Raw genomic sequence first — 18,430 nt, 5'->3', positions numbered from 1 at the left:
TTGGAGTCAAGCCCAGATGTGCCCTTTTTATAACTTTGTCAAATTGCTTAACCACCAGTTAAGGTTTTGCTGTACCCAGTTCTATTTAATGAAAATTTAAAAACCTTTAAAAGCACACACACACAAAAACCCTATCACACATGATTGTTTTGAGGAGCAGCTCAGATTATTAGAAAGTGTATGAGTGGCATTACACAAAATGTGATAATTTATTTGCTGTTTGTTTTCCAAAATCAACCTGTATGCTTTTCTGAAGTACAAATTGAAGTAGTATTAATGTAATTTGAATCAGGAATATAGTTGGTACTTCTCTGTTCTTCTATAATAAAAGCAAACATTATCTCATAGCAAATGACTTATTTGCTAAACTAATGATGACACAATTCAAATAACTCAGTGTGCCAGGAGCTATTCCACACAATGGAGTTTTCAACATCCAACATGACCTGCCACAAACAGTATAAGATTATGACTAATGATAGTGCCAAAGAACTATTAAAAATGTCAATTTATTTGTTTCATTTTGGCATTGGATCTTCAATTAAAGTATGTAATTATTAAGTAGAAAATCAAACAAAATTATTTTTCAATTTTTCAAAAATATGCATTCAGTGAAACGAATGTACAATCAAATATGATGATTCAACTGTATTTTAAAATGAGTTTAGTTTTTTCTTAATCAGATTTGAACTAGAAGAGTAAGATCCTATAACTTTGAAGTGTCTTTCCGGAAACCTCTTCAGACATAGAATTTACAAATTTATTACAAACAGTATAAATGGATATTAATTGCTTTAGTAATCTAAAGAGCATGTCTTAAAAATTAGCCAGACTTTATAACAAGTTGAAATGAAAAGTGGTATAGAGTGAATATGTGAGTCTGAGCAGCATGCATGTGTGATAAATATGTTGTTTTACTGATGTAAAACTTTAACACTTTATGTAATGTCACACCAGTATGAACCATAAATCCATTACAGGCTGAGCACATAAGGGAAAGTAACATTTAAGAGAAAATCCCAAATCTGAATCTACTGAAGCAGCCATCAGTACACATTAGTTTTTACCCTAAAAATATATTGTCGCTCTGCAAAAGGTAAGCAGTCTTTTTTTTAGTGCTGTGGGAAAAGTTTCATATACCCATGTGTTCCTTATTATGCCAGGTAGTGTATTTATTTTCCATTCTCTATTGATTCTAAATTTCTATGTCAATATTCTATTCAAGATTATTCTTTATCAGAGTAACTGGATTAATAGATCATTTAGTTTTGCCAAACTAGTAAGCATTGATGTGGAGAATATGAAACACTGAATGACACAGGTCGATTTTTATGAGAAAAATGTATATTTAGAAATTTGACAAAAAATACTTTGTATAATTATGATGTGGATTAGGGGGAAATGAGAGGCTGTGAGATAGCGCATTAAATAAAATATGCATAACTTTGTTTAAAGAACAATTTCATGATTACTGAAAACATTTTTTAAAGAATTGTGACGTATAAGCACTTTTAAAAAATTTAAACTATTGCTGAACACATTAGCTAGCCAGTGTTTGTGTCTGTTCTCAAAACTGGGATGGTCTACCTCCACTCTTTTTCTCACTTACTACATGGAAAATTCAAGATATCTATTTAGATTGGCAACTAAGAAATATTACTTATTCTATAGTATACTTGCATAATGTAGTCTACCTGAAGAAACAAGAAAAGAAATCCTAGAAATTCTTTTAAGAAAAGCTTCTGGTCTAAACATTTTTCTAAATGCAGAGGCAAATACATGTATATTTACATATACATACATTATTGTGTATCTTGTACATTTTGGTTTTGATAGCTACAAAACTACTAAATCTTAAGACTACTTTCAGCTACAATGATCTGCAGTACATTTAGACTGTCTGCTTTGTTTCATGTTTAACTTATTCAAGATACATTTAATAAATATTTTTCTTATACCTACTATATGCCTGACAATTATTCTTGGTGTTGAATATACAATGGTAAACAAACAGATTACTTCTTACTCTGTGGAGCTTATATTCTAGTGGAAGTAGGAGGAGAATATTTAAGATACATTCTTAATGTGTCAAATGATGATATGTGCTCAGAAGAAATGATGGAGGATAAGGACCCAGACTTGTGGCCAATAGAGACAGAATGGTTAAGAACATCCTCTTTAAAATGATGATATTTAAGCAGAGACCTGGAAAAAAAATTTTAAGTGGTCTTGCAAATTATCTGAGTAATTGGACTCCAAGGAGAGTGAAGACAAGTTGCAAATCTCAGGGGAGAGATGCTTGATGTTTTCCAGAAACAGCTGAACCAGAGTGATGGAGCAGAGTGAGCAAAGAGAACAGTGGGAAAAGACAAGAGATTGGGGTTCCAGCAGTACAAGACTCTGCAGTGTACATTATCTTTGCATTTACTTTTTAGGGAGATGATAAGATAGATTTGGTTTACTCAGGGCTTGGCTTTTGAGAAACAAGATTAGAAGAAGGAATAGGAGTTTGGAGGCTATTGCCATATTCAAAATGAGAGATGATGATGTCTTGAGCGATATGATGTCTTCACAGCATTTTCTGTGAAGGTTGTGAAAATGCTCAGATTCCAGCTATTTTTAAACAATAAACTCAACAGCATTTGCTGTTGGACTGGCTATGGGTTGTGAGAAAGGAGAGAGAGAAGGTTGATACATGAATGCTGGTCAGAAAAACTAGAATTGCCATTTACTGAAATGTAAATAACTGCAGGGAGAATGTTTGTTGGAGAAAATCAGGATTTTCAAATTTTGTTTTGTTTTTAGACATGCCATACTTGAGATGTCTCTTAGATTATTTATCCACATGAGATATAAGTAAGTAATTGGACATGGGAGTGTGGTGTTTATGGTACAGACCAGAGCTGGAGCTGTGATTTTTTTCCCCATGCATAGGCTGCATTTAAAAGTATATGACTTCCTGAGAATCCATTGCTCACTATTCCACTTTCTTCATGCCTTTGCTCAAATACCACCTACCCAACTTTTCTTAGCACTGATTTATTTTTCTCCTTAATATTTACCACCTTCTACTACACTGTATAATTTGCTGTATATTACAGGTCTCTCTACCCAACAGAATGTGCACTCCAGGAGGCAGGCTGCTTGTTTATTTTGTTCATTGATATATCTCTACCTGTTGAAGCAGGCCATCAAAACGATGTGACCACCAATTGACCCGTGAGCTGGACCTGGGCAATTGGAGGCTCCCCACCCCCTCCTTGTCCTTTGAATATGCTTTCAGCTTGCCTTCCCTGCTCCCAGAAGCTGCTCCAAGCATGCAGCCTTGAAATAGAAATGTGAAGCTATCCGTACTGGTATGTGACTGTGACTGAACCCAGTTAGGCTCTAAATAAACTTTTAAGGTTCTGGTGGGCAGGTGAAGAAATCTACTTGTCTTTTGGCTGCCCAAGACAAACCTCATAAGTAAATTCCCTTGCTTTTTAAAAGTTACCCCTGCCAATCTGGAGTGGCTACCTTTTTCTTAGGTTTCTCCCTACCCTCTGTGTAAGGGGGCCAGTTTCAGACAATACCCAGAAAGATCCGAGGAGTTTTTGAAGTAACACTATCACACAGCATAGTGTCTGGAACGTAGCAGGTGCTAAGTGAATATTTGTTGATTAAAGAAAAAGCCATAAAACAGAATAGTATTATTTAGAGAGTGATTGTTATGTGGAGAAAGCAAGAGTTTTGGGACTAACATAAGGGAAGAGCAGCAGCGTTTAGGGGTTCAGGAGGAATTCTAGAAAGAAATCCTTGGGAGACTATGCAAGTGATAAAGAAAGAATGAGGGGAGATGGAGTCTCAGAGGTCAAAGGCTGAAAATGTTTTAGAGATTGTGACTTAGTCGGTTAAACACTGCAGACTGGTTTGAAAACTGAAGACAGAATTGAAAATTTGATTTGTAAGAAGAGGAAAGGAAATGGGACAAGGATTTCAGATAAAATTTGTAAGGGTTTCTATATAGAGAGGAACATAGAAATAAAAGGGAACTAGATGGAAGAAGACATGGGGTAAAGAGAAGTTGTTTATTTTTTAATATCAGTGATATTATGACATTTATAAGCTAATATTAATGATACTGTAAGAAGAATTAAAACTGGTGATACAGAAAACAAAGGACTAATTGCTGGAACAATGTTCTTAACCAGCAAAAGGAAATGGGAATTTGTGTACAATTGGAGGCTCTGTCCTTAGGTGGGAGAAGGTCAGTCTTGCAATATGAGTGCAAAGAAGTAGGAATATATGGGCACAGAGGCAGGTTTATTGACAGATGTGGAACTTGTCTTACCACTGCTTATATTTTCTTATTGGTATGTGAAGAAAATTCAACAGCTGAGAGAGAGAAGGGTGGGGTAAAAGTGCTAGAAGAATAAGAAAAATGAGAAAGTTCCAGACACTCAGATATGTCCAGTTAAATACAGATGGGTCAGGAGTGGGTGGCAAAATGTACGGATTAGCCCTTTCCAAACAGTCTCTTACTATACATATTGGGCAGAAGAGAAATGATTTTATAACACATAATCTTCTGTTAACTTTTATTATTAAGAACTCATTTTATACATAGTTTTATATATATGAATATTATCACATTTACATATATACACATATGCACTTTCCTTTTTCATTAGCATTTAACCTTCAAAAATTTTAGTTTAATTTTCAGTAATGTATTCAGTTTAACTGCTTTTAAGGTCGACAGGCATAATAATAAGATTTATTAACAAGAAAGTTAATAGACATAATACTGGTTTGTTACATAAACTTGAATAGATGTAAAATAATGTTAACAGACACATACTTGTTTATAGAAAGATTTTAAATTGTGTTATATCAATCAGAAGTGAAATAATAAGCACATTAATATTCATCACTTAGCTGATGACCTATGTGATATTTAGAACCAACTTTAGAGTGTTTATAAAATCATCCTGCAGATTTACTGTTTACAGACAGAAGAAAAGAGTCAAGAGAAATAACTAAATTAGAAGAAAAACAATTTATGGCATTTTTCACAGTTCCTGTTATAAGGTATTGGTGCAATGTAAATTTCATAGTAATTTTATGGTAATCACTCATTTCTATACTTTATTCTAAAGTGCCCATTATGTGTAGACTCCACTAAAATATAAATGATGTAATGTCATAACAGTGAAACTCATTGCTCTGAAGACAAGCCAGGAAACAAAGCTACTAATACACTTACTAGGAGGTTAAAAATTGCAAGATGCCATGGATACCTGGAGGAAAACTCCAGATCCCTACTATTTTTTTCCATTTAATCTCATTGCAAATGAGAAATACATTTTAAATTAAAAGCTTGTAGCCTTATATATTTATTCTTCATCTCTTTTGAGTCATATAGTTTGAGACTTTTTCATTTATACCAGAAGTACTTCTTATTTTTAAGTAGTTACAAGGTTAAAGAGTAACAATAATAATATAAAGAACATCCTTAACGAAGATTTACCATTTTTTGACTTGTATAAATACATTTTATTTTCCTAAAACTATTTGAGATTTAGTTCCAAACATCAAGGCGCTTTCTTCCTAAATAATTCAGCATTTATTTCCCAAGTACACTTTCTTAAATAATTTTGTTAAAAATTATTCAACTTAGAACATTAACTATTTTTACAAAGATATTATTTAATATACAGTTCAATGTGTCTTCATTTATCTCAGATTCATCCTTTATAGCATTACACTAATTTCTACCTTATCCTGCATCCAATTGAGAAGTAAATACTAATTATTTTTCATGTTTCTTTAGTTTTTCTTCATCTGAAACAGCTATTTAGTAATTATTTTACATTGTAATTTTGAGGAATTTAGTTCAGATGTCTTATTTATTTTTATCTGATATTTCTTTATGATTAAAGTGAACAATTATTTATGGAAAGAGTACTACAGAATTAATATAGCCTTCTCAGTATATCATATCAGGAGATACAAGATATCAGTTTATGGTATTTTGTTGATGTTAATATAGATCACTTATGGTGATGGCTCCCAGATTTCTTCAATGAAACATTACCACTTTCCCTCTTTAATCTGTGATTATTTGATAGACACGTTGAAACTATGTAAATATCATGTTTCATTGTCCATTGAAGATTCTTGCCAGAAAAATTTTAATATGATGATAGCAAAATGGTGTTTTTGTGGTTCTCTTATTCCTTATTACTTGCTATTCTACTGTAAAGAATTGTCATTCTTCACTATTTATGTAATTGCATAGACCAATAAGAAAGGAGATACAATAAAAATCCTGAATTTTATATCTTTCTGATATATGATATTTCTTAATTCATCTATTGTCAGTACATTCTACCAGGAGACAGAAATGACAGAGTTTGAGTATGACTCTTCTGTTTTCTTTTCTTTTCTTTTTTTTTTTTTACTGAGGTACAGTTGCTTTACAATATTGTGTTAGTTTCATTGTACAGCAAAGAATCAGCTATACATATACATATATCCCCTCTTTTATGGTTTTCCTTCCTATTTAGGTCACCACAGAGCATTGAGTAGAGTTCCCTGTGCTATACAGTTAGTTCTCATTAGTTATCTATTTTATACATAGTAGTGTATATATGTCAATCCCAATCTCCCAATCCATCCCACCTCCTCCTTCCCCCCCTTGATATCCATACATTGTTCTCTACAGAGTATGACTATTCTTGACTGGATGTTTCTTTGCTAATATAATCAAAGGAATATTCTGGTCCCACACACAATCTAACCAAATATTGATATTCACTGTACTTATTAACATAAAACTATATCTTACCCATTATTTTATACCATCTTAAGCATAATTTTTATATTGCCATTCATTTGTACATTCATTAAATTTTTTTGAGCACCTTCTATACTACACACTAGGTATTGTGCTGTATCCTTTCAAAAACAGGTTAAGATAAATACTGATATTTAAAGAAAATACAATTCCTTTAGAGAAACTGCATAATATACCAAATCAAAAGACAAAATAACATGGCTCTGAGTATGGTGCAGTTTAATTTCATTATATAGTAAACAGAAGGATCCTGTGATGGCCTATTTTAGTCCTTAAGAAAATTGTGTAACTCTAGGTATCACTATGGCCCAAGTAAATTCCAGAATGGCTAGGATGTAGGAATGGCAGGAAAACTGACTCATGCGTCAAATTTAGAGTGAATTGAAGTCAGAGAAGCATAAGCCTATATATATGTCAAGGGACATTATGTTTGTTATTTCGTTAAGAGCAAGCTCCCCAAAGAGCAGCACCAATTGTTCTAAGATATCACACACACACACACACACACACACACACATGCATTTGTAAGCACAGATATACTCACACATAGATGATATTGTGTGTTTGCCATTGCAAAATGTGTGTTGATCATTTTGCAGCCACATTTATATTTTGATAGTGTATACATGTAGCTTATTGAATGACTTTAACTATGCAATGACAAATAATAGATCCCTACATACGTATTTAGCTCTGTATGTGTATGTATGTGGTCATAAAATGTGATGCTGGAAAGTGATTAAGAACTTGGACTGGTTTGTGACTATGTCACTTTTTTTTTTTTTTTTTCCTTTGCAGTACGCGGGCCTCTCACTGTTGTGGCCTCTCCCGTTGCCAACGGAGCACAGGCTCAGCAGCCATGGTTCATGGACCCAGTTGCTCTGCAGCACGTGGGATCCTCCCAGACCGGGGCACGAACCCGTGTCCCCTGCATCGGCAGGCGGACTCTAAACCACTGCGCCACCAGGGAAGCCCTATGCCACTTTTTGACTATTCACTTTGGTGAAGTTACTTAAATTCTCCGTGCCTCTTTCTGCATCTATAATAAAAACTATATTATACAGTTGCTATGTGGATAAGCACTGAGTATATTGCCTGAACCATAATATGCCTCACATGGTCACTGACTATTATTCTGTGAATACCAAATACTTCACTACAAGCATAACTTCTGCTGTTTTCTAAATAGATTATGCAAATCTTGTGGCATAAAATGTATAAAAATGAAAACAACATTACAACTCCAGAGAATCACCAGACAAGATAATGTTTCAAATAGCGCTAGTCAACCTCTCTCCCTCAACTTGAAAATGCACCTCAAACATCTCAGGTCATGCTACTTAAATTATTTGAAATGTGCATGAAAAACCTAAATAAAAATAATATTACTGACTTTTAAATTATGAGGATGAAGAGTTAATACCCTCACTCTGTTTGTACTGTCTCATTCTTATCTTTCTGATGTTTTTAAGTTTTCTTGAATATCTATGAAACCAAAAAATGTGCTGGCCTCAATCCCCCAAGCCCAATGAAGAAAGAAGCTGTACATAATACAGCTGAGTTCTTATTTCTCAAATGGAAAACTTTTTGTTTGACCATGATTTCCTCACAACTTACCAAAGTAGAGATAAAACTGCCTAGAAAGTGTATGTGTTTGTTTCTAAATATATATAGACCCCGAGTATTTGGATTTTTTTTTTCAAGTTTTTCTTTCAACATTGAGAAAGAAACTCTATAGTCCATACAGTTCATGGCAACAAATCCCTTACAGAGGAGGAATAGGCATGGCCTCAGCTCCCAAAATAAAGGACAGCACTTGCCAACACACATCAGAGAACAACTGCAATCACATGGCAGACTCTGGGAAGGGCAAGCCTGAATGTCTGGAAACTCTCCAGGGATGAATCAGAGAACACAGGAGAGGGCATAGCCAACTGCCTTAATGAAAACATTGTGTGCAATCAAGGATAAATGAAGAAGGCAGAGCTGAGTTAAAGACTGAGATTACATGGTTTGTGGTGAGTTTGTAATTTATGTAAATGGCCCAAAGAAAACATTTTGGTAAATACTGAACTCAAAATTAAAAAAAAAAAATAGAGACAAGTTAAATAGAAATACATGGTCTGCTTGAAACTGAATATGAAGTAAGTTCCTCCTCCTTTTTACTTTTACTTTTCTACAGATATTTTAATTTTACAAGAAACTTGAACCTTGTACACACAAGATGAGACTATGCTTTCCTCAATTTAAAACAATGATTAAATCTCCATTCAATTGATTCACTTTTCAGGAAACCATTTAGTTTCACCATAGTCTTAGTGAAATACAGAGACTTCCATTCCAGTCTAATTTATTAATTACTAATAATGTATAGGATTTCACGGTTCATTTTCACAAACATTATTTTAACGGTACAATAACTTTGTGAGGGCAAGACTACTATGCAGATCTTATTTCTATTTGTATTTTTTATTACAGGTGATTTTAAACAGGAAACAAACTTTTAAATATTACTTGGATATTATAGTTCGAAGGATCATTAGATATCATTCTGAGCATGCGTTCATTTTATGAATGATACAACCAGTATTAAGAGAGATTTCCCAGTTTATCCAGTATCACACAGCAGACATTGGCAGGGTTAGACCAAGAATCTACAGCTCTGAATTTAACTCCAGAGTTCTTTCCCCTACGTTTCAGTCTTTTTAGATAGAACTATTATTTATCTATAATCTGAATTAATTTATTCATCATTATTTCTTATTGATGACTGTTTTAGATCAACTATCCTAATGTTGGTCAAAAATGTAAAACTGAAACTTTGTCATGGTAAGAACACCTGTTTCTCTCTTAATCCTTTCCTTTATTACAAGTAATTTATTTCATATAACCAAAATAAATACTCAATTATTATATAAAATGTTTCAATGATTATCTATTAGTTCAAATGTTAACATCAGTGGTTTTAACCACTTAGTAGTTTCAGGACTTTAAGAAGCTTGTGTAATAAATCAGGATATAAAATATTCTTTTGGGAAAACTCATATCCTCTGGAGACTCAGAAAATAATTTATTTTCATATTAGTGAAATCCTTTCTATCTGCCTTTAGCCTGCCTATTCAGAGCCCATTTCATAGTTCATTGGTGTCATTAAAATTGAGAAAATTAGAGAAAAAAATAAGACTATATAAACTTTATAGAGGAAGAGGTTGATAAATATACTTGCAGATATTTTAAGGAGTCAATTGAACTAGGTTAGAAATCTGTCCACCCATCAGTGTGGTAATTATGAGTAAATTTCACTTTCCAGTGACTGTAACCATTTAGATTTAGAAAAGTAGAGAAGAGGAATAATCTGAATGCTTGAGTAGGGTGATGGGAAAGAAAAGCATAGATCTGATTTTGGGAGGTATAAATCTGATTTTGCAAACCAACACTGAAAATGTATGTTGTATGTGTATATTGAACACCCTCCATTTTTCAGAAACTTCTCTATTTACTTTATATGCATTGTCTGACTATATATCATAAGAGTCTTGCAAAATGCATAATGTTATCAAAATGTGACTGCTAATGGAAAGCTTGACATCACATAGCCATTTAAATATTACAAGGAACTTCTTGAACCCATACTATTTCTACTAAATATGTTATTTGCTAGACACATATTACTTGCTTATATATTTGCCTAGGTCCAAGTACAGTATGATTTGATGTTTATTTTAATATTCTGCTCCCACCTTAACTTCCTAAAATCGAATTCTTTGTACCTTATATATAAAATTTTCTTATGAACATTTACCAAAAAATATCCATGACAAGTGGTTGGTCTTTGGCTTCCTATTTCTTTCTTTTTCACCCAACTAACTCCAGGTTTAGTGTCCTTGAGGATTTACTCAGGAGACAGTACAGATTAAAGACATAGGTCTTATCATGAAGTTCTTTCTATTATCAAAGGAGTCCAGTGACTACCTTATTGTGATGTCATTGATTAGTATCTCAACTTAAAGAGGAAAATTTATTCACATGATGATTTATTCATTCAACAAACAATGTTGAGGACTTAGTATATGCCAGGAATTATACTATGCCTTGAAGGTAGAGTGATGGACAAAATTAGATCTGATCTTTGCCTCATGAATTTTATGCTGTGGTGGTTAAATATCACAAATATGTTTGGATAATTACAATCTCCATTACTTGACTAAAGTATCAACAAAAAATGTAAATACAGAGAAATGAACTACTCTCTAGAAAAATGGCTGAGAACAATTTATCCAATGATGGGCATAATGTCCTTTCTTTTTACATCTTTGTCATTGATTCATAGCAAAAGTGTATCAATTCTGTAAATTCCCAATATTATAATTTTATAAGAATATTCATTGTTAACATGGAGATGTTCAAATTTAAGAGACTATGAATTAGAAAATCCACAATGCAATTTTGGAAATACATGGCATATCTATCATAAAAACTGAACTAAGAAACAGAAGACCCTCAATATTGAAGAAGAACAAAGTCGGAGGGCCAACATTACCAGACATTAAGACTTATTATGAAGTTACCATAATAAGGATGATGTGGTGTTGGCAAACGAGTAGACAGATAGATCAGTGGAACAGAATAGACAGCCACACAAAAATAGACCCACACAAGTATAATCAAGCAATTATAGGCAGGTCAATGGAGAAAGGATAGTCTTTCCAACAAATGGTACTGGGACAGCTCGAAACCCACATGCAAAAAGAAAATGAATCTATTCACAGACCTTTTATCTTTCACATACATTAACTCAAAATGGATCATAGACATAAATGTAAAATGCAAAACAATACAATTTATAGAAAACAACACACCAAAAGCCCAGTCCATGAATGAGAAAAAGTGGTAAGTTGGATTCATTAAAATTTAAAACCCTTGCTCTGCAAAAGATACTCTTAAGAGAATTAGAAAACAAGACAAACAGGTAGAAGGGATGTGGAAAACACATATATGATAAAGGACTTATATCCAAAATACAAAAGAACTCTCAAAAATCAACAGCAGGGGAAAAAAAAGCAATTACAATATGGACAAGAGATCTGGACAGACACCTCACCAAAGATGTACAGATGGCAAATAAGCATAAGAAAAGATGCTCTACATCATTTTTCATTAGAGAATTGCATATTTAAACAATGAGATACCACAACACACTTATTAGAATGGCCAAATTCCAGCAACAGTGATAATACCAAACATTGTGGAGGATGTGGCACAACAGGAACTCTCATTCACTGCTGGTAGGAATGCAAAATGGTACAACCATTTTGGAAGGCAGTCTGACAGTTTCATACAAAGCTAAACATAGGCCTACCGTTCAATTAAGCAATCACACTCTTAGTTCTTTACCCAAATAAATTGAAATTATACTCATACATAAACCTGAACACAAATGTTCATGGCAACAACGAAGATGTCCTTCAATAGATGAATGAATAAGTAAACTGTGGTACATTCATATAATGGGGTATTATTCAGTGATTTTTAAAAAAGCTCTAATTTTAAATGCATATTGTTAAGTGAAAGAAGCCAGTCTGAAAACATTACATACTGTATGATTCCAACTAATGATATTCTGGAAAAGGCAAAACTACAAAGACAGTGAAAATATCAGTGTTTGCCATGAATTCAGAAGGAGTGCAGAGAGGGATGAAAAGGTAGAGCACAGGACATTCTCAGGTCAGTGAAACTATTCTGTATGATGCTATCATGGTGGATACATGAATTTATCCATTTGTCAAAAGTCATAGAACTTTAGTTTAGTTTAGTCCTAAAACACCAAGACTAAAGTCTAAAATGAAGTATGGACTTTAATTCATAAATATCTATCAATATTGTTTCATCAATTGTAACAAATGTTTTCACATTAATGCAAGATATTAATAATAGGATGTATAGTGTATTGGGAAGGAAGAGAATAAATATATGGAAACTCCGCACTTTTAATTGCCCAATTTTTGTTTGAACTAAAACTGCTCTAAAAATGTCTATTAATTATTTTAAATGATCTCATAAGAAGTAGCACTTCAAATGGAAAATAAATTGAAATGATATGCTTTCTGTCAAAAAAATGAAAAATATGAGGATAAAGAAAAATGATATTGTAAGCCCCCCTCTTCACATTTTACTGTAAGTAAATGCAATTGGAATAAAGATTCCTGTTTTATGCTACATTGTTTTATAATAATTTTCTATTATAAATATATTTAAACTGCAATCTAGTTTAAAGTGGTATGCCAGGTCTAGTATTAAACAAATAGTAATTCATGGTATTAATTTCATTATGATGTATTTAGCAATAATCTTAAAAGAACACCTTAGCATATATAAAACATTTTATTTTTAAAGCTACTTCAAAATACAAAATGAAACAATAAATAGCATAATATCTGAAATGTTTTTTATTCTCTTCCAAAATTTTTAACTTAGGTGACCAGCAGACAAAAATCTACAATTTTCTCCTTTTAAATAATGCCATTTTTTTTGCATGTGTCAGTATATGTTTACTTCATACCTTTTACTTTAGAATAATTTTACAAAAACATTGAAAAGAAAGTTTTTTGTGTAGTTTTTACTCAGTTTCCCCTATCTTAACATCTTGCATAACCTTGGTCAAAACTCAGAAATTAATATTGGTATAATACTATTAATTAAACTTCAGATGTTATTCTTATTTTACTGGATTTTCTATTCATTTATTTTCTCTTCCAGAAAACAATCAGGATACCACATTGCATTTTTATTCATGTCTTTACATAGTCTCTTTTGATCTGCCACAGTATCTCAATTTTTCCTCATTTTTTATATTCTTGACAGTTTGAGAGAATATTAGGTATTTTTGTAGAACATCCCTCAATTTGTGTTTGTCTGATATTTTCTCATGGTTAGACTGAGGTAATAAACTTCTGGAAGAATACCCCAGAGGTGAAGTGCCCTCACCTCATGATATCAGTTGGTACATGATATCAGCATGACTCTTCGTGGTGATGTTAGACTTGGCCTCTAGGTTAAAATGCTGTTTGCCTGCCAGGTTTTTCCACCATAAAGCTTCTATTTTCCACTTCCATTCATTGTGTTACTTAAATGAAACCCACATCCAAGGGGAGATTTTTATATATAATTTGCAATTCTTGTATATGAAAATTTCACCCCTTGTCCCAATTTATCTATTATTTATTCAATCACTTATTTATAACAGTATGGACTCACAGATATTTACACTGTTCTTTGAGTTAGAATATATTATCATCAGTATTTATGTTCTTACTTGAATTATTCCAGTGTTGGCAATGGGAGCTCTTGCAGTTTGGCACCTGTGTCCTTCAACTATTCTCTTCTTTTTTTTTTTAAATAGAAACTATCTCTGAAGATTATATTATATGGGTTGCACAGTTATGTTACCTTGCTATAATGTGCTAGTAGTTTACCTCAGCATGCAATTAATTTACATCATTCTGCCTACACCGTTAAGATACATTTATTGATCGATTATTTATTAGTTGATTATTTGTTTAATACATATGTATTAGGCACCTGCTGTGTGCCAGACACTGTTCTGAGCACTGTGGATAGATTAGAGGATGAGATCAGAGATATTAAAAAACGCTGATGGGGCTTCCCTGGTGGCTCAGTGGTGAAAGCCCGCCGGTCCGGGAAGATCCCACATGCTGCGGAGCGGCTGGGCCCGTGAGCCATGGCCACTGAGCCTGCGAGTCCGGAGCCTGTGCTCCGCAATGGGAGAGGCCACAACAGTGAGAGGTCCGCGTACCGCAAAAAAAAAAAAAAAAAAATGCTGATGATGCAGAGCCTTGTAGACGTTTACAGAGAAATTTGGCTTTTTCATTACATAAAATAGGAATCCCCAAACAGTGCGTTAAGCAGATAATTGCATTACCTGTTTTAATATAAGGATTGATCACTAGCTGCTGCCTTATAAAGAGACTATAAATTGAACAATATTGACAAAGGGAGATCAGTTTGGAAAAGCAATACAGGTGAGATTGATGCTTTGAAGTTAGCTATGGAGATGGTGACAAGATTGTGTTCTGGATTTCTGATGGATTAGATCTTAGGTGTGGGAGAAAGGGAAATGTTAAGGGTAATCCCAAGTTTAAAGTTCTGAACAACTGGGGTGATAAAATTGACTGTGTGTGTGTGTGTGTGTGTGTGTGTGTGTGCGCATGCAAGTATATATACACATACATCCGTCTTCTATTTTTAATAATAAATATTGAGTGTGCTGGTGGTCTAGAGTAGGAAAATGATAACTGAACAATGTGTAAGTGAATCTCCAGCACATAATGTGTAGTCCAAATTTTTAAAACTACATTATTTTATTTAATTATAAAAGTAAAGATTAGTTTAATGTAGGTATTTAGATTCCCCCATCTACTGTTGTAGCCATTTCCCTTTTCATGTTTTCATTGAAAATAACATCCCAGAATATTTTCCTGTAATATTCCTTTGAATCAGTGACACTGCAGTTTGGATTTTTGTCAGTTGTTCCTTCATCAGATTTACAGGTCTCAGAGTACCAGGAATCTTTCACAAATCCTTCTTTCTAATTTGTTTATCACTTTTCAGTGTTCATTCTGAGATTATTTGAATTTGCCATAACCTAGTTTTGTGATAAATGTGATGTTTAGTACTGATTTTGTATATAAACTTAATGATCTCCTTATGATGTAATGTGCATAAAAATGTTAAAATAAGGTTTACTTCCTTTTCCTTAAATTATAAAGTTCCTCTCTATATATTCCAATCTCATAGATGATTTGCCATTTTTCTACTCCCTGTATGGAATGAAGAACTTGTCTGCTTTCTATCAGATGTATATGTGTGCATTCAAAACATGGCACAAATCTTTATCCTAGGCAGCATTTACCAAAAAATGTTGTTATGTAATAATGTACTAGGTATTTTAAAATCTAACTATAAGATAGCAATAAGCTAATTTTAAATACATCTACATGTGAATGTGTGAATAATAATATATGTGTTTAAAGATTAGTGTATCCAGAATTCAGAGATAAAACTCTTGTCTATTCTTATCTTACTTTGGAATTTCAGATACTACTGGCCATATTAAGAAGCAGAGATAAAAGGAGAAAGCTAGAAATAATTCCAATGCTGGTCAAGTAATCTACATTGCAGCAATTCACAATAGTGTGTTATATATAGAAAGAGATCAGTCATTGTTTTCAAGCCTGCTAAATAAAACTGAACTCTTGGAATTGCATGCCACTTGACCTTTCCAGGTTTCACCAGCAGTATTTAACTTGTTTGAAGGGAACACACTTGCAAGTGTCTCCTGTTGACAAGACAGATTCTCCTGGTAGTTCACACAATGTTCAAAAGGCACAAGTTCCTTGCTTCAGAACGCAAGAGAGAATTAACTTCCCCAGGAGCTACACGGTCCATACTGAAGAATGACCTGAGAAATTTTCACTCTTTGTCGCAATTTATACTCTCAGCAGGCCCTCTAAGATCAACTCCAGCAGTTAAACATTCAAAAACTACTCACTTTGAGATTGAAATACTTGATGCTCAAACCAGAAAGCAGATATGTATTGTGGACAAGGTGAGTTTCATTTATTTATTTAAAATTCTCTTTTTTGCCCCAAAGATTACTGATCACTTGCTTAATGCTGATAAGGCAATACCAAAATGTATTTCTGGATTTTAATATTAATTTTAAGATGAGTGGGATGGATACTTTATAATATACTTTAAAGTATACTTTATATACTTTGTTTCAGTAGAAAATATTCATTGAATTTTCATACTCAATTTAAATGGTAGCTAATAATTATTAGGTTTTGGTTTTCCTCCTAACATTGGCCATTGGCAGCAGGTAAAATTTTAGTGCTCACCTTCTCAGCCTACATGACAAAATGTCTTTCTATTCATGCACTTCCTTGCATATTCAAATTTTCAGTCTTAATAGTGTTTGTAGAAAACAGCAAGCAAAAGGCCCCAAAGTTATTAAAAGTAATATTTAGCACATGTGATAAAATCTAGTCATTTGAAAATTATTTATAATTGATTTAACTGTCTTGAAATATAACCATTTCACTTTTTATGAAAAGTTAACTCATTTCAAAACTACAATGTTTAAGTTCCTAAAAAAAAGTCTTGCTTAATATGCTGTTCCTCTATATTCATATCACATATCAATGTTTTACTAAGGAAAGATAAGATATATACTTCCTAGGTTACAAAATTAAAAAAACAAATATATGTGTGTATTGTAGATATACATGTGTATGTACAATATTCCAGTCATTTTCAGTTTTCCTAAAGTTTGAAAAAACATTAGTATTTCAATTTATTATGAGAAAGATTGACATTTTTAATAAGACATATCTTTATTTTGCTTTACAGACAGGTTGAATAAGTTTTTTTCTGTTGTTCTAAAATCAAAGTTCAATCACTGATTCCATTTATCTATGCTCTAGCTGTGTTTCTAGATAAGAGGAAAAGAGAAGAAATTGTTTACTTGCTTTTAATTGCCAAGAAGATAATAATACTTTCTTATTTAGTAATTATAACACTATGACCAGCCTATTACTCGTGTAATATTAACTTTTATTTACATATGGAAATGAAAAATACAGACCTTTTACAAGTTCATGTAGGTCATATGTGGCAAATATGAAATTCAAAACCATTTCTTTGCAACTCGAAATCATATTCTTTTCTATAGTACCACTGGGGCCATGTATAAATGATAAATATGAATTATGTATAATAGACCTTTAAATTATAAACTTCAGGCATGTTACCATTTAAGTATCTCAGTAAAATGTATTTTTATATCATACAGGAATAAGACTTTTTTTTTAATTGAAGTATAGCTGATTTACAATGTTTTGTTAGTTTCAGGTGTACAGCAATGTGAATCAGTTATACATATACATATATCCACTCTTTTTTATTTAGATTATTTTCCCATATAGGCCATTACAGAGTATTGAATAGAGTTCCCTGTGCTACAAAGCAGGTTCTTATTAGTTATCTATTTTATAAATAGTAGTGTGTATATGTCAATCCCAATCTCCCAATTTATCCCCCCCCCGCCTTATCCCCTGGTAACCATAAGTTTTTTTTCTACATCCATAGAATTTTAAAAATAAAATTATCATCCAGAGGTTGTTGATGTTTGCAGTTTCTCACTACTGAAAATTTAAAACTTAGAAGGAAAATACAATGAAATGAAGGGGAATAAAACAATAAGTGGAATAGATATTATACTGGTCAAGGATTTCCAAAGACCAAAATTCTAAAATGAGGCTGGTTGTGTCTTTTCTGATATGTGTCTAAATGTTGACACAAAATCTCTTTAAAGTAATGAGAAAATGTTGGGCTACTAATTATTGTCCTAGTACATTTAACATTTCTGTTTTTGAGATTTTATTTGAAGCTAAGACATGGAGCTTTACATTTTTAGGTATTAATTAAACTGCACAAAATTTAAGCATGCAGAAAGCCATCATTCTTTCGAGGTAAGGATTTGGTTACACTTGAACTGTAAGAGTCCTGGTAATT

General features: G+C 32.7%; 1 protein-coding gene across 1 annotated transcript in view; it reads left to right on the top strand.

Moving 5' to 3' along the window:
• The first annotated feature begins 16,145 nt into the window (after positions 1 to 16,145).
• The window catches only part of TECRL (trans-2,3-enoyl-CoA reductase like), a 93,866-nt gene continuing 91,581 nt past the window's right edge, over positions 16,146 to 18,430 (top strand). The window contains exon 1 of the mRNA XM_067736159.1: positions 16,146 to 16,463. Within this exon, the coding sequence (XP_067592260.1) occupies positions 16,230 to 16,463 (234 nt within the window). The 5' untranslated portion in view covers positions 16,146 to 16,229. The remainder of the gene's footprint in view (positions 16,464 to 18,430) is intronic.

Source organism: Pseudorca crassidens, chromosome 4 (genome assembly GCF_039906515.1).
Source record: "Pseudorca crassidens isolate mPseCra1 chromosome 4, mPseCra1.hap1, whole genome shotgun sequence".
NCBI lineage: Eukaryota > Metazoa > Chordata > Mammalia > Artiodactyla > Delphinidae > Pseudorca > Pseudorca crassidens.
This window is presented reverse-complemented; position numbering and strand designations above follow the sequence as displayed.